The sequence below is a fragment of the Galdieria sulphuraria genome (genome assembly GCF_000341285.1).
Source record: "Galdieria sulphuraria unplaced genomic scaffold scaf_3, whole genome shotgun sequence".
Lineage (NCBI taxonomy): Eukaryota > Rhodophyta > Bangiophyceae > Galdieriales > Galdieriaceae > Galdieria > Galdieria sulphuraria.
The window spans coordinates 133,201-150,559 of record NW_005178472.1 but is presented as its reverse complement, the minus strand read 5'-3'; the positions used below and the strand labels follow the sequence as shown (position 1 = coordinate 150,559).

The 17,359-nt window shown below is 40.5% G+C and overlaps 14 protein-coding genes across 17 annotated transcripts; 6 read left to right on the top strand and 8 right to left on the bottom strand.

Annotated features, from left to right (window-relative positions):
- Positions 1-8: 8 nt before the first annotated feature.
- On the bottom strand, positions 9-1,949 carry Gasu_06260 (uncharacterized protein). Its single transcript, XM_005708680.1, has one exon. The coding sequence runs from the start codon at positions 1,498-1,500 to the stop codon at positions 157-159; it is 1,344 nt and encodes a 447-aa protein (XP_005708737.1). The 5' UTR covers positions 1,501-1,949; the 3' UTR covers positions 9-156.
- A 210-nt stretch (positions 1,950-2,159) lies between these two features.
- Positions 2,160-2,784, top strand: Gasu_06250 (uncharacterized protein). Its single transcript, XM_005708679.1, has 2 exons — positions 2,160-2,268; positions 2,316-2,784. The coding sequence occupies exons 1-2, from the start codon at positions 2,201-2,203 to the stop codon at positions 2,629-2,631; spliced, it is 384 nt and encodes a 127-aa protein (XP_005708736.1). The 5' UTR covers positions 2,160-2,200; the 3' UTR covers positions 2,632-2,784.
- Positions 2,785-3,188: 404 nt separating this feature from the next.
- Positions 3,189-4,109, bottom strand: Gasu_06240 (pentafunctional 3-hydroxyacyl-CoA dehydrogenase / enoyl-CoA hydratase /3-hydroxyacyl-CoA epimerase / enoyl-CoA isomerase / 3-ketoacyl-CoA thiolase). The gene is made up of 4 exons (XM_005708678.1): positions 3,826-4,109; positions 3,382-3,775; positions 3,318-3,340; positions 3,189-3,265 (listed from the first exon to the last, which is right to left on the bottom strand). The coding sequence occupies exons 1-4, from the start codon at positions 4,100-4,102 to the stop codon at positions 3,249-3,251; spliced, it is 711 nt and encodes a 236-aa protein (XP_005708735.1). The 5' UTR covers positions 4,103-4,109; the 3' UTR covers positions 3,189-3,248.
- Positions 4,110-4,115: 6 nt separating this feature from the next.
- On the bottom strand, positions 4,116-4,649 carry Gasu_06230 (cytochrome-c oxidase-like protein). Of its 2 annotated transcripts, XM_005708676.1 has the most exons (2): positions 4,412-4,649; positions 4,116-4,363 (listed from the first exon to the last, which is right to left on the bottom strand). In XM_005708676.1, exons 1-2 carry the CDS (start codon positions 4,498-4,500, stop codon positions 4,153-4,155), a joined length of 300 nt encoding a protein of 99 aa, XP_005708733.1. In that variant the 5' UTR covers positions 4,501-4,649; the 3' UTR covers positions 4,116-4,152. The 2 variants fall into 2 exon arrangements, with proteins under 2 accessions (XP_005708733.1, XP_005708734.1); XM_005708677.1 differs by having other exon boundaries at positions 4,116-4,649.
- Positions 4,650-4,669: 20 nt separating this feature from the next.
- Gasu_06220 (RNA-binding protein, putative) lies at positions 4,670-6,162 on the top strand. Its single transcript, XM_005708675.1, has 4 exons — positions 4,670-5,187; positions 5,244-5,294; positions 5,407-5,507; positions 5,563-6,162. The coding sequence occupies exons 1-4, from the start codon at positions 4,809-4,811 to the stop codon at positions 6,031-6,033; spliced, it is 1,002 nt and encodes a 333-aa protein (XP_005708732.1). The 5' UTR covers positions 4,670-4,808; the 3' UTR covers positions 6,034-6,162.
- Positions 6,163-6,198: 36 nt separating this feature from the next.
- Positions 6,199-7,119, bottom strand: Gasu_06210 (uncharacterized protein). Its single transcript, XM_005708674.1, has one exon. It carries the CDS (start codon positions 7,103-7,105, stop codon positions 6,269-6,271), a length of 837 nt encoding a protein of 278 aa, XP_005708731.1. The 5' UTR covers positions 7,106-7,119; the 3' UTR covers positions 6,199-6,268.
- Positions 7,120-7,379: 260 nt separating this feature from the next.
- Positions 7,380-8,311, top strand: Gasu_06200 (RNA-binding protein). Of its 2 annotated transcripts, none has more exons than XM_005708672.1 (4): positions 7,380-7,589; positions 7,648-7,823; positions 7,873-7,999; positions 8,054-8,311. In XM_005708672.1, exons 2-4 carry the CDS (start codon positions 7,775-7,777, stop codon positions 8,268-8,270), a joined length of 393 nt encoding a protein of 130 aa, XP_005708729.1. In that variant the 5' UTR covers positions 7,380-7,589; positions 7,648-7,774; the 3' UTR covers positions 8,271-8,311. The 2 variants fall into 2 exon arrangements, with proteins under 2 accessions (XP_005708729.1, XP_005708730.1); XM_005708673.1 differs by having other exon boundaries at positions 7,380-7,823; positions 8,054-8,188; positions 8,243-8,311.
- Positions 8,312-8,319: 8 nt separating this feature from the next.
- Positions 8,320-9,404, top strand: Gasu_06190 (aldo/keto reductase family protein). The gene is made up of 2 exons (XM_005708671.1): positions 8,320-9,291; positions 9,341-9,404. The coding sequence occupies exons 1-2, from the start codon at positions 8,407-8,409 to the stop codon at positions 9,374-9,376; spliced, it is 921 nt and encodes a 306-aa protein (XP_005708728.1). The 5' UTR covers positions 8,320-8,406; the 3' UTR covers positions 9,377-9,404.
- A 4-nt stretch (positions 9,405-9,408) lies between these two features.
- Gasu_06180 (40S ribosomal protein S2) lies at positions 9,409-10,339 on the bottom strand. Its single transcript, XM_005708670.1, has 2 exons — positions 10,262-10,339; positions 9,409-10,216 (listed from the first exon to the last, which is right to left on the bottom strand). The coding sequence occupies exons 1-2, from the start codon at positions 10,266-10,268 to the stop codon at positions 9,444-9,446; spliced, it is 780 nt and encodes a 259-aa protein (XP_005708727.1). The 5' UTR covers positions 10,269-10,339; the 3' UTR covers positions 9,409-9,443.
- A 188-nt stretch (positions 10,340-10,527) lies between these two features.
- Gasu_06170 (uncharacterized protein) lies at positions 10,528-11,679 on the bottom strand. Its single transcript, XM_005708669.1, has 6 exons — positions 11,444-11,679; positions 11,324-11,392; positions 11,191-11,272; positions 11,041-11,132; positions 10,868-10,990; positions 10,528-10,818 (listed from the first exon to the last, which is right to left on the bottom strand). The coding sequence occupies exons 1-6, from the start codon at positions 11,570-11,572 to the stop codon at positions 10,681-10,683; spliced, it is 633 nt and encodes a 210-aa protein (XP_005708726.1). The 5' UTR covers positions 11,573-11,679; the 3' UTR covers positions 10,528-10,680.
- Positions 11,680-11,909: 230 nt separating this feature from the next.
- Positions 11,910-14,094, top strand: Gasu_06160 (serine/threonine protein kinase). The gene is made up of 5 exons (XM_005708668.1): positions 11,910-12,331; positions 12,382-12,516; positions 12,562-12,766; positions 12,815-12,950; positions 12,999-14,094. Exons 1-5 carry the CDS (start codon positions 11,973-11,975, stop codon positions 14,051-14,053), a joined length of 1,890 nt encoding a protein of 629 aa, XP_005708725.1. The 5' UTR covers positions 11,910-11,972; the 3' UTR covers positions 14,054-14,094.
- Positions 14,095-14,108: 14 nt separating this feature from the next.
- Gasu_06150 (uncharacterized protein) lies at positions 14,109-15,329 on the bottom strand. Its single transcript, XM_005708667.1, has one exon. The coding sequence runs from the start codon at positions 15,240-15,242 to the stop codon at positions 14,229-14,231; it is 1,014 nt and encodes a 337-aa protein (XP_005708724.1). The 5' UTR covers positions 15,243-15,329; the 3' UTR covers positions 14,109-14,228.
- A 10-nt stretch (positions 15,330-15,339) lies between these two features.
- On the top strand, positions 15,340-16,344 carry Gasu_06140 (slowmo homolog 2). Of its 2 annotated transcripts, none has more exons than XM_005708666.1 (2): positions 15,340-15,753; positions 15,798-16,344. In XM_005708666.1, exons 1-2 carry the CDS (start codon positions 15,443-15,445, stop codon positions 16,123-16,125), a joined length of 639 nt encoding a protein of 212 aa, XP_005708723.1. In that variant the 5' UTR covers positions 15,340-15,442; the 3' UTR covers positions 16,126-16,344. The 2 variants fall into 2 exon arrangements, with proteins under 2 accessions (XP_005708723.1, XP_005708722.1); XM_005708665.1 differs by having other exon boundaries at positions 15,798-16,154.
- Positions 16,159-17,339, bottom strand: Gasu_06130 (phosphoglycerate mutase). Its single transcript, XM_005708664.1, has 6 exons — positions 17,247-17,339; positions 17,037-17,196; positions 16,944-16,988; positions 16,523-16,896; positions 16,392-16,466; positions 16,159-16,330 (listed from the first exon to the last, which is right to left on the bottom strand). Exons 1-6 carry the CDS (start codon positions 17,297-17,299, stop codon positions 16,210-16,212), a joined length of 828 nt encoding a protein of 275 aa, XP_005708721.1. The 5' UTR covers positions 17,300-17,339; the 3' UTR covers positions 16,159-16,209.
- Positions 17,340-17,359: the final 20 nt, after the last annotated feature.

The window sequence follows — 17,359 nt, the reverse complement described above, 5'->3', positions numbered from 1 at the left end:
TGCTCTTCAACACACTTGCGAAACCTTGGCCAGACTCGAACTCTGAATGGCAACTCACAAATAAGAAATGGCCAAAAAACTTTTATTGTCACTACGGCTTCGTGATAATATAGAATAAAAATCCTTCTTGATGTGCTCTCACTTTGGAACTTGAAGTTAACCTGAAGAAAGACACAAAGTAGGAGAGAAACCTGAGCCTGAAGATATATCGATGGTTACATCCACTTCTTCATCTAAAATGCTAAGACTTGTATCTCTCCATTCAATTACATCTTCACGTTCTGTTTCAACTGGTTCAGACCAACTAGAGCTACTATTCCAAAACAACAAGTCTTCTACCGGATAACTAGAATCTATTATTGAATCTAAGGAAGGAGGTTCTTCCAAAAACGAAAGTCGACTCATATAGTCTACACTGGAAAGCTCTTCATCAACAAGACCAAATAATCCAGTGATATCTGAGTTAGGATCAGCAAGGTGAGACGACAAATAATGACTTTCATCTACTACTGCCGACATAAAACCCAAATTTTCCTCTTTGCTTAAAGCTCCTGTGCCTTTTGATGACTCCAGGCTGCCGTCTTGGACAGTCTCTAATAGGGACTCGTTCTTATTCTTGGTTTTTATCGTAACTGTCTTCCGCCTGTGGTGAAGATTTCTTCTCTTGTTTCGTTTCTTTCTTTCTAAAATTTCCTTGTCTTGTCCGTTGTACACTTCACATTCGGGATGTTTTTTCAAATAGGCTTCTAAATTCTTCAATAACGGAGCAGCGTTTCCAGCAATCTTTCTTTTCTCTATACGATTCCATATAGATACATGACCACCACTTGTAGCGACTCCACTGGTCGCTACTTGAACAGTAGTTTCATCGGAAATAAATTCTTCCAAATCCTGACCAAAGTAAACCTCACAGTCTGGATGCTTCTGAAAATATCTCCTCAAATTCTTGGCTAAAGGAGCAGCATTTCCAGCAATTTTTCTTCTTTCCGTTCTATTCCAAATAGTCACATGCTCCCCATCTTCAAAGTCTTCGATAGTTCTCTTGGCTGAACCCATAAAAGTATTTCTATATGACATTGTGCTAGAAGAATCAACCGCATCCGAAGTAACAGAATAGGATTCTGAAGGGGCACTTTCTGAGCTTTCCATGGACTTCCCGTTTCCCCCATCATGACTTTCATCCGTTTGCTCTTCTACCATCAACTGAGGGTTCGAGATCTTGGACAAAACCTTCTGACTATCTTGAACATTCAACTGTGAGGAACTTGTGCGACAAGAATCCTCTACATCTCCTACTGTGACGAACTGCTCCTCTTTTGTTGTGATTAAAGTCTGATCCTCCGTGGTTGAAGAGTTTTGAATACTTTCCTTTTCCCTACCATTCTTTGTAAGTTGGCTACGGAGAGTTTCTTTCCTTGAAGCCCCCTTCTTTCCCTGCTTTGCCAAGAACTTGATGGTTTCATTACAACGGTCCTTGTTACCAGGATCTCCCGTGGACATTGTAGTGTCGTGTTTTTGTAGTCGTTTGTATATAATTTTGTTTCCAATACAACAACAAAAACGGTTCCAGTTTGTCTAGCTTTTTATGATTTTAGTCCATCTCCTTCTAATAATACACGGTTGCAATTACCTGTGACTTCAAGTAGCCTCACTAGGATCCCCTTACAACGATACCCCTCGATCTCTTTCACACCACTGATCTAGGTGTCTTCTGTTACAAATCTATCTGTGTTGTATCTTTGGAGAGTGATCTATACTTTTTGCAAACTAGAGTATATTTTACCTTTACAAGAAGGTTATAAAAGGTGTAGTAACTCCACTTGTGTTCCAGTGCTGTCTTTGTAACGAATTTTCCCAATAACCACACACGTTACGTGGTTCTCCAATGAAAATCGATCCAATGCTTTCTATTCCCTTTTTGTTCCACCGGCGTTCATCCCACCAATCACTTTGCACTGAGAAATTGAAGCGCACAGCCTATTGGACGATCTATCGGCAGCTCTAGAAACTGTGTAAACTCTATCCATGTGTTGCTCTTCACTTGTTCAAATGTACCCAGATAACTTGCATTTCATAGCATCATCTCCATTTTGAAAACCCAAGCTCTATGTTATTTATGCAACTTGTGTATCCAAGAATCCCAAGTTGAATAAGACTCCACATTTTATTTTCCATTCTTATTTCCCTAGTCCAAAACGAAATGGCACCTGGTTGGGGTCGTTGCTTTGGAGTTGTTAGAAATGCAAAGAGTTTGATAAGACAAACTTTGTAAGTATTTTCATAAACTAACCATTCTCTCTTATTCGTTGCTGTAGTTCACACTCTAAGCACTTGAGTTCGAAGCCAAACTTGGGTAGAAACTTGAAAGGGAACAGAGATCTAACGCTAGCTGCCGTTCGGGACTTGACCCATCAACGAATGGCTTGCCGTCACATAGCAAAGAGGTGCCCCAGTGTTTCAGTGACTCTAAGCAAAAATAACTGCGTCGTAAGAGAAGCAGGAAAGTCGTCGTTGGCAACGGCTGCTGCGGACTCTTCTACGAAAGGCTTGGCTTGTATTGAAGCCTTGGACAGTTCAGTAACCGGAGCGAAAGCTCTGTCTTTGATAGGTGTTGATGATGATGGTAAGTAACCATTTCCTGGTACACTCAGTTTGCGGAGGTAGCTCTTCGAAGCCCACCTTTTAGCAGTGCCACTCGTGATCCTCTGTGGTCTTTCGAATGGGTTAAACTCTGCAATACTTCGTAGGGTTATTGGATAGACACCTCGTTTTTAACTCAGGTGTGAACGTAATACTGTGTGTTTCAGGGACATGCTTCAAGAGGTTTGATTTCAGCACGATAGTAGGGTGTGTGTGCGTGTGTAGGTAATCGATCTAGAGTGTTGGTAACTGCCTTTTATGTTCTTTTGGTAGTCTTTTTGGTAGGTTATTTTCCAGTATTTCTATTGTAATAGCTCACAATATTCTTCCAGTAGAACCAAATATATGTCGAAATTTTTATAGTCATATATTTTTATGGACACTTTTATCACACAAACAAACACACACAAACACAAACGTTCTTGCAATTCTATTATAATCGAGCCTGTTGCAAAACTGCTGGTCTCTCTTTGGCTTGTTTGCCACGTTGCTCTCGACGTTGAAAGGCTTGTTGAGGCTCACCACGAAAGGCACGCTCACGTATGGCTGCAAATTCTCGTTTCATAGCATTCTCAATGGATGCAAGTCTTGGTGACTTGATCAGTTGTTTAAACAAGGGAATGCCCTTTGTCAAATCATGAGATAGAATTCCAAAGAAATCAAGCTCTCTCTCATACCTTTTCTGGTACAGCAATTTGTGCTATACTTTCCAATACACTTTTACAAATAGCTTCAAGAAACTCCTCATTAGAACGACTATCAAATATTTGTGCAACCAAGTGAAATTGCAGTGCCTCTTCAGCACTCACTCGCTTTCCTAATATTAACATTTCATTGGCTTTATATATGCCTACAATATCTGGCAACATAACACTGCTAGCATATTCAGGTGCCAAACCTAGGAATGAGAACGGTGTCCAAAACCAAGATTTCCTGGTACAGTAAACTATATCAGCTTGAAGAAGTAAAGTAACTCCAATTCCAACTGCAGGTCCATTCACTGCAGCAATCACCAACTTTGGAAACCCAGCTAGCAGTTTCATAAATCTACCAACTACGGTAGTTTCCATTTGAAACAAGTGCTTGTCATTGCGCTGTTTCACATCGGCACCACTCGAGAAAAAGTCTCCTTCACCTTTCATCATATTAAGCACGAACACAAATCTAATAAAAGTCTCAGTTTACCTGTGAAGACTACGGCCAGAACAGCAGGATTGGAAGCTGCCTGTTCCAACGCCTGGATACACTGTTCGTACATTTTGTCATTAAACGCATTTTTGGAAGCTGGTCTAGATAACTTGATGATTTGTAGTGATTCTCTGTATTCCACTAAGACTACTCTTTCATTGCTATTGTCTACGACAGGAACCATGTCAACCATTTTCCACGAGAGAAATTGTTTTTTCTCACAAACCAGAAGAAAGTTGGCGGTCTCTCTGACTTTGTTGGGAAAGGTGAACATCGCCTCTTTTAGAGAAACATTACACTTGTTTATTCTAAAAAGATATACAACTACTTGTTCTGTTTGGGAACGAAATCTCTGGGTTTGGATTGAGCTATTTTTCGCTGTTGGTTAAAGTATCGGACCCAAGAGGACAAACAGTGGTTGGTATATTGTCTATATTCCTCTATACAGTCGACTCCATCATAAGAGGCTTGTCTTCCATTTCTTCTCTCCACATTATCTAGGCACAGAAAATATCGGTCTCTTGCTTCATAACAACTAAAAACAAGTTGTAGTAGTATGTGTAACTGTTGAAACCCTACGTACCGTTCCCTTTTTTTAGCGCTTAGATAATTATCCACTACAGGGTTGGAAGATTCCTTGTCTTCTTGTACAACATCGTTTTCCACTTTCATAAGATGACAAGCTGGTATCACAAAACTTTCCAAGTCTAGATATCCACCTTATGTCAACCCAAAAAACGATGTCTTTGGCCAAATAAGAATTTCATGGAAAAAGATGTATGCTTTTATACAGTAGTTTTTTGTTGTCAAAAACAAAAGAATAAATATCCACATAATCATAAGGATACTTTTGTTGATAACGCCAAGGCATGATGAAGTAACTAGAATTTTTCATTTTGTTGAAGAGGATATTCTGTGGTAGGAAAGAGACATATCCTTTGTCGTTTTTGCATAGCTACTTGATACACCAAATATTGCATATGGCAGATACTGAGGAATATAAACCAACAGAGGAGAACACTTCTCAAAGCACAAAACAAGAAAGCGAAGACACAGTGAGAACTCTGTTCATAACCGGGTTTCCTGCAGACGTTCTTGAACGAGAGGTTCACAACTTGTTTCGCTTCCGTTATCCTTTATATGATGGTTGCATCATAAAAAATTCTTCTCGACGCAAAGAACCCGTAGTATTTGCGGTGTTTCGAACGAGAGAAGAGGCCGAAGAAGCAATGAAGGACTTTGACGGCATAGTTTTTGATCCAGCTTTGGGTAGTAAACTCAAAATAGAATTTGCAAAAAGCAACACCAGAGTGAAAAGAGACTGGGCTCATTCCTCGTCTTTTGAGGATAATAGGAGAAGTAAGTATAAGCGTTTCTTCTATTCCCGAACAACGGTCGTTGAAACTTTGTTATAGATGAAGGTCGACGTGTGGAGAAAAGGTATCGTGGAAGTGACTACAGTTTAGGTGAGTCGTGAAGTCTTTGTGTTTTGGGTGCAGATGCGAATTTGCTTTCTTTGTTGATATTTCTTTGTTATTTTGGAGGATAGTATGAATGGTTTACTGACTTTCTTCATAGGAACTGGAACGGGTGGAGTTGTAGCTCAGTTACCTTTATTTACACAACCAGGTTCTTGGAATCTTGCTTCAAATAATACCCCCGGTTTACAATATCCAATGGTAACAAGTAGTATAACTCTCACGTTGTTAACACTGCTAAACAGTCATCTTTTAGTTTTCCAACGTATCATTGCCTTTGACGTCTAATCCCTCTTTCAATCAAAATGCTTGTTCTACTTTATTTGTAGGAAACCTATCACCTTCCGTTACTCAGGCAGAGTTGGAAAACCTCTTTAGTCGATGCACTGGTTTTCGTCGGGTCCGATTGAATATCAAGGATGAGCGTGCACCAGTGGCATTTGTAGAATTCACTGACTCGGTCTATTCTACACAAGCTATGCAACAATGTCAGAATGTACCTTTACCTTCGAGTGAAAAGGGAGGAATACGTATTGAATTTGCGAGAAATAAGATGAGCAATCGTCCATCTCAAGTAGAGGAAGGCGGGGACTCACCGAATCGTACTGCAGGCAATCAACCAGCAATATCGACCAATCATCATTCGAATACTAGTCCATGGACCAGTGCCTTATTCCATTCTGGACTCGCAAATCAGAAAAACTACACAAATGAAGATAACTCATAAATATTTTCGCTTCTAGTACTTGTTAATAGTTTGTCGCTGTTTGGCCAAACTTTGTTGGGAGTGCTCTCTGTTTCTTCTATTGTGTGGTGTACATTCCAATCTTTTGGATATAAAACAAATTCACACGCAAGGGAACAGTAGTGAAAACAAAAGTTCTTTTAAATAGAAAAACAAAAGCTAGCAATCAATCATTCTCCATCACTACCAAAACAATCTCTGTCTACCAAAGAGACCTTTAAAGAACTCTCTTGACTCGCTTATCACTGGATACTTGAGCACGACGGACAGCACTTCTAACTTGTTGATTAATGACTAGAAGTTGTTGACGATCAACACTGGCAATATTGGCTCTTTCTGCTTTCCTGTATGGCATTTCTTCCGCACAAACATTAAGATAGAACTTATCACCAGCGCTTGGCCAAAAGTTGGTACTATTCACCAAACCCTTTTTGATAGAGTACCAGGCACTACCTACATCGAACTTCTTTGGTGGGCATGGTTGAGTAGAGTCAAACTCGGTGCATTGAGTGGCAGCATCATATTCCACAGTAAAGACCTCAGAGCCTTCATAAGAAATGTCATCCACGTTTTGACAATATGGAAAGATATTGCTTCCTTCATAGATATAACCTCCTTCTTCCATTTTGAATACTTGGCCAGGAGCCAAAGTGAATACAAAGACTGTCCAAAAATCATCATCTACTTTAAGCATACCAATAGGAAGATCATAGTCAGCTTGATAGTTTCTAAGAGGAACTGGTTTGCCATAAAAGTACTGAGCCAGACCATCATATAAATAAGCTGGGAAGTATGCTGCGGCAAACACATAAGGAGGAACCAGTGGTGCACCGTTATATGTGGCACCTCTGTTTAGGATCACACTAGCATCGCTGCTTCCAGTGTTGTTAAAGGTCCACTCAATGAGTCCCTCTGCCTCATTCACCCACTTCCAGTGAACGACGACTCCAGAAGCTGAAGTTCCACAGTATTCTTCAATATAAGTACACTTTGCTTGAGTGCGTACAAGAGAAAGACAAAGCAAGACAGCCACAAATACCAAAGAAAACTTCATCGTGAAACAGAAACAAATATTTTTGAGAGGAGAGAAGAATGTCCCTATTTATAGGAATGGCCGATTGGCCTGTCCACATAGACAGGGGACATGCATATGTGCATTGCCATAATCTCAACCGATGAATGGAATTGACTTGTACGCTGACCCAGTTGACTTGATTCCCTACCCAAGGGAATGTCCCTGTGGCGACCCACACGGACAAGCGAACTGGAAAACATGGCTTTTTTGAGTTGTCAAACTTGGTTATGCTCTGTTGTATCTTTTTTAGCCTTTCATTTTGTGAATAAACCAAGTTATTAAAAGTGCTTGTCAACTTCTTTCGTAAATCACTTAAATGCTTCTAACAACGGGTGGTGGTGGGACTGGTGTCAGGCTGGGAACGCGTTTGGTTGACTAGTACTAGTTGGGTTCCTTGGGAAAGGTTATTTTTGGTAGTAAACTGTCTGTATCAAGTTGGGTCTAGGTGCACAGTGCTTCTTGGGCAAGTCGTTTCCTTACTTTTTCCTTTCTTTAGCAGGACTTGAGTTCATCTAACTTAGTCACACTGACTGCTGACAACTCGCCTTTCAACTCTCCGATTGTCACCCGAAAACATATTGTTCTACTTGTTTACGAAGTGAAACCTGGTCATCACAATATCGACTGTGTTGAGAAAACTGGTAACTTATGTTTTCTATGAAGCAAGGAGGAAACAACCAGTCCTCTGCTCTAGTCAGTAAGTGCCTTATTATCCCTTTTATTGATTCAGTTGACAAGACCACCAGATTTGCAGTTGGAGTCGGGGCAGTTTATAGGGCGTGTAGTGCACGCCCTAGGAAATAATGTGTATCAAGTTGAAACACGTGAACCTGATAGGAAGGAAGACAAGTATCTTCTTCCAAAACGTTTAAGGTTGGTTTGTTAATTCCATCTTCTAGTTGTATTCTGTTACTCACTTTTTTTCAGAAACTATATCTATATTCGACGAGGCAGTATTGTCATAGTGGAACCTTATGAGTCTCCACAAGGTCGTGTGAGAGGAGAAGTTGTTGAGACTTTTTTACCTGACCAAGTAAAAACACTTCATAAACTACGCGAGTGGTGGGTTTTCAGAACCCTTTTCCTACATCTAGTCTCATTTGAGTTTCTCTCTAGGCCCCAAGAGTGGAACAGTGTGGAATAAATACTTATTATATAACAGACAAGAAAACCCTTTTATTTCCTTTGTCCCGAAAATGATTCGAATGGGTGATCGATTATGAACCCCAACATTGTTCGTGATTGATGGAAACAGTGTTCCTCTTTTCACTTGAGTAGTTATGCAATACAGCAAACTTGGAGAGGATTTGACCATCAGTAAACTGGTTACGGGAATGTGGCAACTTTCTGGTGCCCATGGTTATATTCCTTCCACTTCTTCCGTTGTAACAGCAATGAAATGTTACACCGACTACGGAGTAACAACTTTTGACCTAGCAGACCACTATGGAGATGCTGAAATATATGTTGGAGAGTTTAGAAAAGAAGTGGGAAAGGGGTTTTCCGATAGTCACTTTCAGTTCCTTACCAAATGGGTTCCGAGACCAGGTCTTATGTCGAAGAGAGTCGTGGAAGATGCTGTGGACCGTTCTTTGAAACGGATGCAGTGTGATAGACTTGATTTACTTCAGTTTCATTGGTGGGACTATTCAGATAAAAGATATTTGGATGCTCTAGGTCATTTGCAAGAGTTAGTTGATCAAGGCAAGATTCGTTGTCTTGGTCTTACCAACTTTGACACGGAGCACTTGCAAACCATAGTCGGTCAAGGAATACGAATTTGTAGCAATCAGGTCCAATTTTCTGTTCTCGACCAACGTCCTTTAGTAGAAATGGTAGACTACTGTCACCACCACGGAATCGGAGTTCTTGCGTATGGTACCTTGTGTGGAGGTTTTATATCAGAGAAATATGTTGGCCTTCCTGAACCTTCACGTAGAGCGTTGGATACGGCATCGCTTGCCAAGTATTATCAAATGATAAGAGTATGGGGTGGTTGGGGTCTCTTTCAGGAACTTTTGTTTGTGTTGAAAGAAATTGGCGAAAAATATGGCGTTAATGTTTCTCAAGTTGCAATGCGATTTGTGTTGGAACAACGAGCTGTTGCTGGTATTCTTGTCGGAGCTCGTCTAGGTTTGAGTGATCATCTCAATGACAACCTGAATGTATTTCAGTGGCAATTAGATAAGGAAGATTACCAAAAGATACGGTCAGTTACGAACAAAGCTAATGACTTGTATCGAGTTATAGGAGACTGTGGGGATGAATATCGGGGATAACTATAACCTCATTCCAAATATCCAGGGCAAAACATTTATTATGCCATTGTATGAAGAGATTTGGACAGAAAGTCTGCGTGCTCTTCAAATGGTGTCCTTTGGTACCTCGTTTCTTTCCATAACTCGGGAGTAAGCACAGCATATGTTTTAGTGATAGCTTCAAACGTGGCCATAGCAAAGTTTCCAAGTGTTCGAGTGTGTCCACAAGATTGAGTAAACACATCTTCCAACCCTGCCATTTGCAACAACTTTTTGGATACTTTTGCTGCAACGATTCCTGTTCCTCTTGGAGCAGGTACCAATCGAACTCTGACAGAACCACAGCTTCCTGTAACTTTAGAGGGTACTGTATGGGGATTGCCTATTCTGTTTCCCCAATAGCCTCTTCGAATGGGAACTATCGATAATTTGGCTGCTATGATAGCACCTCTGATAGCCGTGGCTACTTCCTTTGCTGTCTTCACACCCAAACCTACGTGACCATTAAAGTCTCCAACCACGACAAACGCCTTAAAACGAGTTCGTTGACCTGCTCTCGTTTGCTTTTGAACTGGCTTAATCTTGAGTACTTCGTCCTTTAACATGGAACCACAAAATAGATCAACTATTTGGTATTCTTTGATGGGTATGGAGAAGAGGAATATTTCTTCCAAACTTTTGATCTTTCCTTCTTTCACTAGTCTTCCTAGTTTTGTTACTGGAACCCACTCCTTTTCCTCCTCTCCACCTCTACGTCCTCTACCTCTGCCTCTACCTCTTCCTCTGCCTCCTCGTCCACGACTAAATCCAGATGGAAAACCACCTCCTCTCCCTAAGCCAGTTGAGTTGAAGTTTCTATACTCTACACAATACTCACCTTCCATGATCACTTTTCACAAGGATCAATAACAATCGATTTCGACGACGACCACGCTTCGAGGCCAAAAGGGGGAAAATGAAACATTTTATAGAATGGCATAGAGTCCTATCCTATGTGGATATCATGGAGGACAGCACTGTTATGAGAATAGCCCAATAATTGTAATCTCTACATGGAATAGTATCATATCACAAGAATACAAAATGTGTTTGCGAGATATGGATAGACTATATTGGATCATGCATTGACCAAAGACAATCTTCCCATGGACAAGTGTCTTTCTTTCTTGATATATTACTATCTGTGAGTAATCTTCCAGTCAAAAGCACAATTTCATCATTTATTTCAAACACAATTGGTTATGGGCCCATATCGCATGAAAAGAAACCATATATACACCAGAAAACGGAAAAAGTTCATTCCTTACTTGACATTGGGTGAAAACAATGCTTTCTCCCTAATTCTACAATAATACTTTCCCAAGGACACAGCCAATTCGTACGATGACTCAACATCCAATGCATTATCGACCAACAGAAAATAGTAATGATGACCTATCGAACTTCATACATATACAATATCTCACAACGACATAATGCTTACCGACCCAAGCGTTGGTTTAGCAAATGGTGTTGTATGCAAGTAACTTTTCAAAACCATAAATAGCGCATACACGACCCATCCCTCCAATACAATGCTGTTCCATAAAAAGACTTTTCGAAACAACTATCCCATTCAACAACTTGTGTCCCATACCTTTGTATTTCATAACATACCTGTATAACCCCTATCAGTTGTTTCTCTTGCATATTCCACAAGGTTATCAACCCAAGATAACGTTGCAATATATCACGCCGCATTCGTTTTCCTGTAACATAACGATACTCTTTGTCGTACCACTTTCAAAGTATCACAACTTTCCATACCTCTACTTGCTTGTACACTATGTTGTAACTGGGACAACTGTCGCACTATATTCAGCAATAAGTGAATGTTAATTTCCTTATGCTAGGAAGAAACATTCAGTTGGGAACGAACAGCACAACTCGACCTTCATACCCTTTGAGACGTTTCTTCCAACCAACTCTTTCTATTCTCTTGACTTGTTGCAAAAATAATGGACTCATCCTATCCATGTAAGTAGTGCATCGCTCGTTTTCAAAGTCATCTCCATTCTACCTTGTTAGAGCTAGTTCTTGAGACAGAGTCAGAAAAAGGAGACCTTGGAATAAGTGAGTCTTCTTCTTCAATGACAGCTGCTAACGTTGGTTTAGCAAGTGAGGAAGTGATAAACTTCGAGCTTTGCATGACAACAAAGGCCAACCACCACCAACAATGAGTGATCACTTATGAGTGAGTGAGTGTGTGTGACAAATGGACATCCCACAACCAATGATAATTATTGAGTTATGGACACACATGTTGTTCATACAGTAGATAGATATTTGGTTTATGATTGCTCTCAAAGAGTATCGACAATCTCGATTCAAAGGACGATAATTTCTCTTCTATTCTTTCTATTATGCACAAACTTCACCAGAACACTTACTAATGTTATCATAGATTCCTCCTATTCTTCTTCTTAGAGATTGTATTTCTGCGCAGAAGATTGTTTCTCCGCCTTTGAATGGACAAAAAGAATGAAGGGGAAATCGGATTCAAGTGGTTTGTGGGAGAGTTGAAAATGGCGTTGAAAGCAGCTTGTTAAATGAATAACAACCAAGTTCCTTCGAAAACTTTCAAACGAAACGAAATTATAAGCGCAATTGACGGCGCTGGTTGTTTTGGGGAAGGAGATGAGTCTTCTTTTGAACATACACCACCACTCACAGTGGCAGAGAGTTCGTCCTCCAACCTTTCGTCAGACCACATAGACGTGGAATGGGGTATGGACGGAGAGCCATGGATGGACGCAGGGGAGGACGACTCTCTTGTTGCTCACCAGTTCGTTTTCAGAAAATTGCTTGAAAGAAGGCTTTGGCACCGAAAACAAGGAAATAAGTCAAGAAAGAGAGACGAACTCCTTGCTGTAGAACACCCTTCGGTAACCGAAGGAGAAATACCTTCGTGAGTTGACCTAAAAAAGACAGTGATAATAACTCAACTGGGGTTTTCAGGTCTGTTGAACTGTTCAGGGAAAAAGTCAAAGAAAAGGTGGATTCTCCTTATATTTATTATTTTGACGCCGCTCTTATTGGGTTCAATTTGTTGGTATTTTTGGTAAAATATATTACAATGTACAAACTCGCTTGGTAAGTAATAGTGGGATGGCACAAATGGCGTCTTAACCAAATTAGGTCTCACTCGTTCACTTCTCGTTTGGTTTATTTCATCGAAACTTGGATTCAGTTGGGACTCAACGTTGCCATGTGGTTTTTCTTTTTGGTGGAAACTGCAGTTCGGATGTGGGCTTGGGGCTTTTTCAGCTATTTTGAAGATAAATTCAACGTTGCTGATTTCATTACAGTGGTTCTGTTGACAGTTCCTACCTTTGTAGAGCTTGTAAGTAGTGTTTACACTTGACGTTTGATTGAGTTGAAAGTGTTCCAGGGTCTTTATAGCGTTGATTCTTTGTATACGTTGAAAATAGAACACCAGTGGAAAGTACAATTGGCACAAGTATTTACTGTCGTCATGGCAACTTTGCGCTTGGCAACAATGATAAGGATAGCAACGGTGAAGGATAGTATGTAATTATTAGAGTGAATGACACGTATCTAACCACGTTTTGTAGTTCGAAGACAAGCACATCGTTCAGCATTGGAACTCAAAGAACAGATGGAAGCAAGGGGTATGGAGGAAAATTGGAAAATCTCGGAACATGAAGTGGAGTTCGGAAACCAAATTGGAGCAGGTTCGTTTGGTGTTGTACAGCTTGCATTATGGCATGGAACACTAGTTGCAGTAAAGACTTTGGACCGTGTGCAAATGGACGAAGATTCTTTGAGTATATTTGAGAAAGAAGTGAAGATCAGTTTGATGCTAAGACATCCCAACATTGTACTTTTTATGGGAGTAGTTTATCGCCAAGATGGAGCTCTATCTCTGGTTACTGAATATTGTGACAAGGGAGATTTGAGACGAGTGATACATAACAACCGCATTCGCATTAGTACCGGTCTTCGAATGAAATTTGCCATAGGAGCAGCTCATGGTCTGGCTTATCTTCATAGTAGAGTGCCACCCATAGTACATCGAGACTTGAAGAGCGGCAATTTATTGGTAGACTCTGGTTGGAATGTGAAAATTTCGGACTTTGGTTTGAGTATTTTAATGGGTGCCATGCGTATAGATACCAATGTCGTGGGTACTTTGCAGTATACCGCTCCAGAAGTCCTTCGCAATGAAAAGTCAACACCAGCCTCAGATATTTATAGTTTAGGAGTCATTTTTTGGGAATTGGGAACAAGAGAAGTACCTTTTAAGGGTAAAAATAGATATGAACTTTTCATTGGAGTTGCAGAATCTGGGTTGAAACCTGATTTTGAGTTGTTAACGCTTCGTGCCGGAAAGGAGTATACTGCAGTGGTTGCACAGTGTTTGGCATTTCATGCTGAAGAACGTCCCGATATCGAACAAATTATTGACTTGTTAGACGTGTTAGTAGAAGAGGATAAAGAAATTGCTTCTAATCTGGCGAAGAAGCGATCTCAGTCACACAAGAGGAAGTCAAACTCTCATGAGCACTTTTGGAGACATTCGTCGAGTCCTCCACGGAAGTCAGATTCCTATTCGGAGGATATGGAGAACGGTTTTATAAATGGCTCCCATATGGAAGGAGTATCATAGTTGTCATTTGCCATATTTGGGGGTACTATCACAGCATTAGGATGGGGTTGAAATCTTATGCATAGTTATGTTTATTAGGGAGAGAGAACTGTTTGTGATAGAATTGGCCTCCATTTTTAGATGAATATCGATAGAACTGTTGCTATCCCTGCACAAAAATCGTATAGATGTATTTTTATGTCAGAAAACTATTGAAAAAAGCTTCATTGGAATGAACGCCTTGGAGCACACTATGCCGCAGAGATTTGGGATGATACCAATATTCATTTGCAGCTATTCGAAAATCGTATTGATAGTCATATTGTCGTAAGAGTTGCCTGCATTGTTCATCCTTGGTTGGATTGGTTCCATCGAGCTCAACGAGAATCACCGCGATGCTAATTTTGGAAAAGGAAATGCTTTTAAGCACTGTCCATTCAGCTCCTTCGACATCGATGGAAAGAAAGTCTATATATTCTATACCCAGTCGTTGAAGGATATTGCCAAGTGGCTCACAGGGTACTATGTATTGATGTTGATGAAGTGTATCCCATTTGTTTTGAAATTTTTTGCGATGTTTGTGAGACATAGTTTGGGTAGACCCGGCAGTTGCACCGTTACCGACGAATTCTACTTTGCCGATATGGTCACATACTGCGCTGTGAATGGTTTTGACCTTGGGACGGTTCAATCGAAGTTTTCTGTAGTTAGACGGTACAGGTTCTATCAGTACTCCTGTCCAGTTGAGAAATTTTTCAAATGCCAAGGTATTACTATACAAGAGTCCATCGAGTGCTCCCAACTCGACAAAGGTACCTTGTGTTCGGTAATAATATTGTCTCGTTTGACTTGTTTTTCGCCATTCGACGGTCTCTTGTTGTATATGGTTGGAAATGGGAGGAATGCGAAAATATCGTTGTAAAATAATCTGGTCTGGTTTATACTTGCCATTTTTCTGACCATAAAACTCCATCTGTGTGATATCCAATATCTTGTATTTTCCTCCTTCTCCTTCATCTGCCAGCTGGTTGGGAGTTGTCATGTTATTGTGATAATACTTGGCAAACCATTTCTGCATGAGTTGTTCTTTTCTTGTTTCTTTTGCATATTTGAAAGATTGGACCGCATATGTTGTGTAAATAATAATCCATGGCGACACGAGAAAGAGAACCAAGTATTTTTGAATATATTTTTTGTTTGTTATTGTCATAAAAAGACGGGAAACAAATGAGTTACGACAACAAGTGTTGAATCTTTTTGCGCCAACTTTTCATTTTTTTTGCGCCTCAATGAATTAGGGAATGGATTCTTCTCGCACCCTCTTGTTTGGTGTAGATAGAAAAGAAATTTTGACTCATCGGCCGGTATTCATCTTCCGTTGGATTGACACAGATTCTCCTCTATTTGGCGATGGTCAAAAAGGAAGTTGAAGAATATATCTATGAACATCCATGGGAAGTAGTAACCGAAGCATCCCTTCGAAAGTATCCCAATCGTTGGTGTCCTCAAGTGCAGCGAGTGGAAACAATGAGGCGAACGGTGGACAACAGAGGTCGTCTCCTTTCCAGAAGGCTGTTTCAAGGCACCAACCCAGTTCCTTCCTGGTTACACTGGCTTATTGGTTCTGAACCAGCATATGCTGTAGAAGATTCTGTTATCGATCCCCAAGAGAAAACCATGGTTCTGCGTTTGAGTTCTCTTAGTTTGCGCAATTGGGTGGAGTAGGTTTGCCTTTTTCTAGTCGTTCAACTTATTGTTTGAATAGGGTAGATGAGACGTGTACATATCGTGTTCACCATGAAAATCCCAATTGGACAGTGTTACGACAAGAGTGGAGTTGTCGTTGGAAAGAACCCAGTGGGATGATATCGGCGTTGGAGAACCTTTCAGTGGAACGTTTCCGGAAAACAGTAGCCAATGGCAGACAAGCTGTCAAAGAGATATGTGATGATATTGAACGTGCTGCTGATTCTGTTACCTTGTTTGCGAAAGAATGGTCTGATCGGTTGGGAGATGCTGCTCGTGAATGGGTAGTAGATGAGCCGACGCCTTGTGGTGGTGGTCGTCAACAAGATGCCAATACTCATGGATAAGGATCTTTTTAGGTGTCGATGCAATTTTGGTTTTTCACAATGGAAAACGAGAATTTTGTATTTTTTGGGTTGTTTGAGAAATGGTTAGAAAAAATTGGACTTTATTCCTGAAGGTCTTGGAAAAGGATAGAACGAATTAGCCTTTTCATAGGATGAATTGGGAATTCGTAACCCACTTGCATATAAATGGGAGATATCTCCTAAACTATTTATAAGGAGAGCGAGTTGTTTGTAAGCATTGCATATGGATAACTTGTACACTTTACCCTATACAACGTGGCACTGCATAGTCTTTGGTACGTTCTTCAAATAACACTGTGGTCACACTACTGGGCGCTAACCTACACACATATAAATACGTATATATATATATATACACACAAAACGCGATACTTACCAGAAACCACACCAGAACAATGATAAAGGTAAATACAAAAGATGAGATAACCAAGTTAATCCCAATCCGCCGTGACAGAATACTGCCACTTGTTGTTGTCTATCTTGCTTTTTCGAAATACGATATCGACCTCCGTTTCTCTCAAACCCTAACTGGGCCAAAAATCGATCTGACTGTTGTATCAACTCTTCGTATTCTTTCTTTACGGACATCATATCGGGAACCAACTCCCACTGACTTTCATCGTTGACTCTCGGTACAAAACCACGGACAACTTCTCCAGCCATGTCCCACATAGCAAAACCTCCTTCACCAGGTCTACCGCTATTATGTCCCGAAATTCTTCTCCAGTGAGTAAGTTCCTTGGTCCAATCCTATCAAAGTATGGCGATCAAGTATTCACTCTTGTGAACCGTCTTACCTCTATTTCTATGGGTATCTGCAACAGCTTTGATGTATATTCAGCCTTGAAAACAACTTACAACCAGAAATAAAACAACCCAACACAACAAACCGTTGCTTTTGCTCTTCCCATGGGCGACGAATAGATTTTGGTCAAAGCAAACTGCGGATCATCGGCAAGTCGTTTCGCCAGTGCTTGTGCTTCCAACTGTCCATGTTCTGTAAGTGTATCACCGTCATATTCTGGGTCTGCGTGTCTAATGATATATAACCTTTTTACTAGTTGGTCCATACAATAGAAGAAATTCTGAACACCACTTACCGCATGAGCACACACAGAATCAAACGTTGGCAAAAGGAGAGATTGGATGACATCTCCAACTACGAGATGCATAGGCTTTGTTCCTATGACCATTTGCTGTTTTCAACGCTGCG

Coding starts and splice junctions, on each gene's coding strand:
- Gasu_06190 (XM_005708671.1), top strand. CDS start 8,407: ATGCAATACAGCAAACTTGGAGAGGATTTGACCATCAGTAAACTGGTT. Junction 9,292..9,340: donor ATCTCAATGACAACCTGAAT/GTATTTCAGTGG, acceptor AGATACGGTCAG/TTACGAACAAAGCTAATGAC.
- Gasu_06240 (XM_005708678.1), bottom strand. CDS start 4,102: ATGTTCACCTTTCCCAACAAAGTCAGAGAGACCGCCAACTTTCTTCTG. Junction 3,776..3,825: donor TCTGGCCGTAGTCTTCACAG/GTAAACTGAGAC, acceptor ATATGATGAAAG/GTGAAGGAGACTTTTTCTCG. Junction 3,341..3,381: donor GATAGTCGTTCTAATGAGGA/GTTTCTTGAAGC, acceptor TGGAAAGTATAG/CACAAATTGCTGTACCAGAA.
- Gasu_06150 (XM_005708667.1), bottom strand. CDS start 15,242: ATGACAATAACAAACAAAAAATATATTCAAAAATACTTGGTTCTCTTT.
- Gasu_06170 (XM_005708669.1), bottom strand. CDS start 11,572: ATGCAAAGCTCGAAGTTTATCACTTCCTCACTTGCTAAACCAACGTTA. Junction 11,393..11,443: donor CAAGAACTAGCTCTAACAAG/GTAGAATGGAGA, acceptor TTACATGGATAG/GATGAGTCCATTATTTTTGC. Junction 11,273..11,323: donor TGGAAGAAACGTCTCAAAGG/GTATGAAGGTCG, acceptor GTTTCTTCCTAG/CATAAGGAAATTAACATTCA.
- Gasu_06260 (XM_005708680.1), bottom strand. CDS start 1,500: ATGTCCACGGGAGATCCTGGTAACAAGGACCGTTGTAATGAAACCATC.
- Gasu_06140 (XM_005708666.1), top strand. CDS start 15,443: ATGGTCAAAAAGGAAGTTGAAGAATATATCTATGAACATCCATGGGAA. Junction 15,754..15,797: donor AGTTTGCGCAATTGGGTGGA/GTAGGTTTGCCT, acceptor TTGTTTGAATAG/GGTAGATGAGACGTGTACAT.
- Gasu_06130 (XM_005708664.1), bottom strand. CDS start 17,299: ATGTCATCCAATCTCTCCTTTTGCCAACGTTTGATTCTGTGTGTGCTC. Junction 17,197..17,246: donor ATTCTGTGTGTGCTCATGCG/GTAAGTGGTGTT, acceptor ACTAGTAAAAAG/GTTATATATCATTAGACACG. Junction 16,989..17,036: donor TGGGAAGAGCAAAAGCAACG/GTTTGTTGTGTT, acceptor GTTGTTTTCAAG/GCTGAATATACATCAAAGCT.
- Gasu_06250 (XM_005708679.1), top strand. CDS start 2,201: ATGGCACCTGGTTGGGGTCGTTGCTTTGGAGTTGTTAGAAATGCAAAG. Junction 2,269..2,315: donor AGTTTGATAAGACAAACTTT/GTAAGTATTTTC, acceptor TCGTTGCTGTAG/TTCACACTCTAAGCACTTGA.
- Gasu_06210 (XM_005708674.1), bottom strand. CDS start 7,105: ATGAAGTTTTCTTTGGTATTTGTGGCTGTCTTGCTTTGTCTTTCTCTT.
- Gasu_06160 (XM_005708668.1), top strand. CDS start 11,973: ATGAATAACAACCAAGTTCCTTCGAAAACTTTCAAACGAAACGAAATT. Junction 12,332..12,381: donor ACCGAAGGAGAAATACCTTC/GTGAGTTGACCT, acceptor TGGGGTTTTCAG/GTCTGTTGAACTGTTCAGGG. Junction 12,767..12,814: donor TTCCTACCTTTGTAGAGCTT/GTAAGTAGTGTT, acceptor AAAGTGTTCCAG/GGTCTTTATAGCGTTGATTC.
- Gasu_06220 (XM_005708675.1), top strand. CDS start 4,809: ATGGCAGATACTGAGGAATATAAACCAACAGAGGAGAACACTTCTCAA. Junction 5,188..5,243: donor TTTTGAGGATAATAGGAGAA/GTAAGTATAAGC, acceptor ACTTTGTTATAG/ATGAAGGTCGACGTGTGGAG. Junction 5,508..5,562: donor CCGGTTTACAATATCCAATG/GTAACAAGTAGT, acceptor GTCATCTTTTAG/TTTTCCAACGTATCATTGCC.
- Gasu_06230 (XM_005708677.1), bottom strand. CDS start 4,500: ATGAAAGTGGAAAACGATGTTGTACAAGAAGACAAGGAATCTTCCAAC.
- Gasu_06200 (XM_005708672.1), top strand. CDS start 7,775: ATGTTTTCTATGAAGCAAGGAGGAAACAACCAGTCCTCTGCTCTAGTC. Junction 7,824..7,872: donor CCAGTCCTCTGCTCTAGTCA/GTAAGTGCCTTA, acceptor CAAGACCACCAG/ATTTGCAGTTGGAGTCGGGG. Junction 8,000..8,053: donor CTTCTTCCAAAACGTTTAAG/GTTGGTTTGTTA, acceptor ACTTTTTTTCAG/AAACTATATCTATATTCGAC.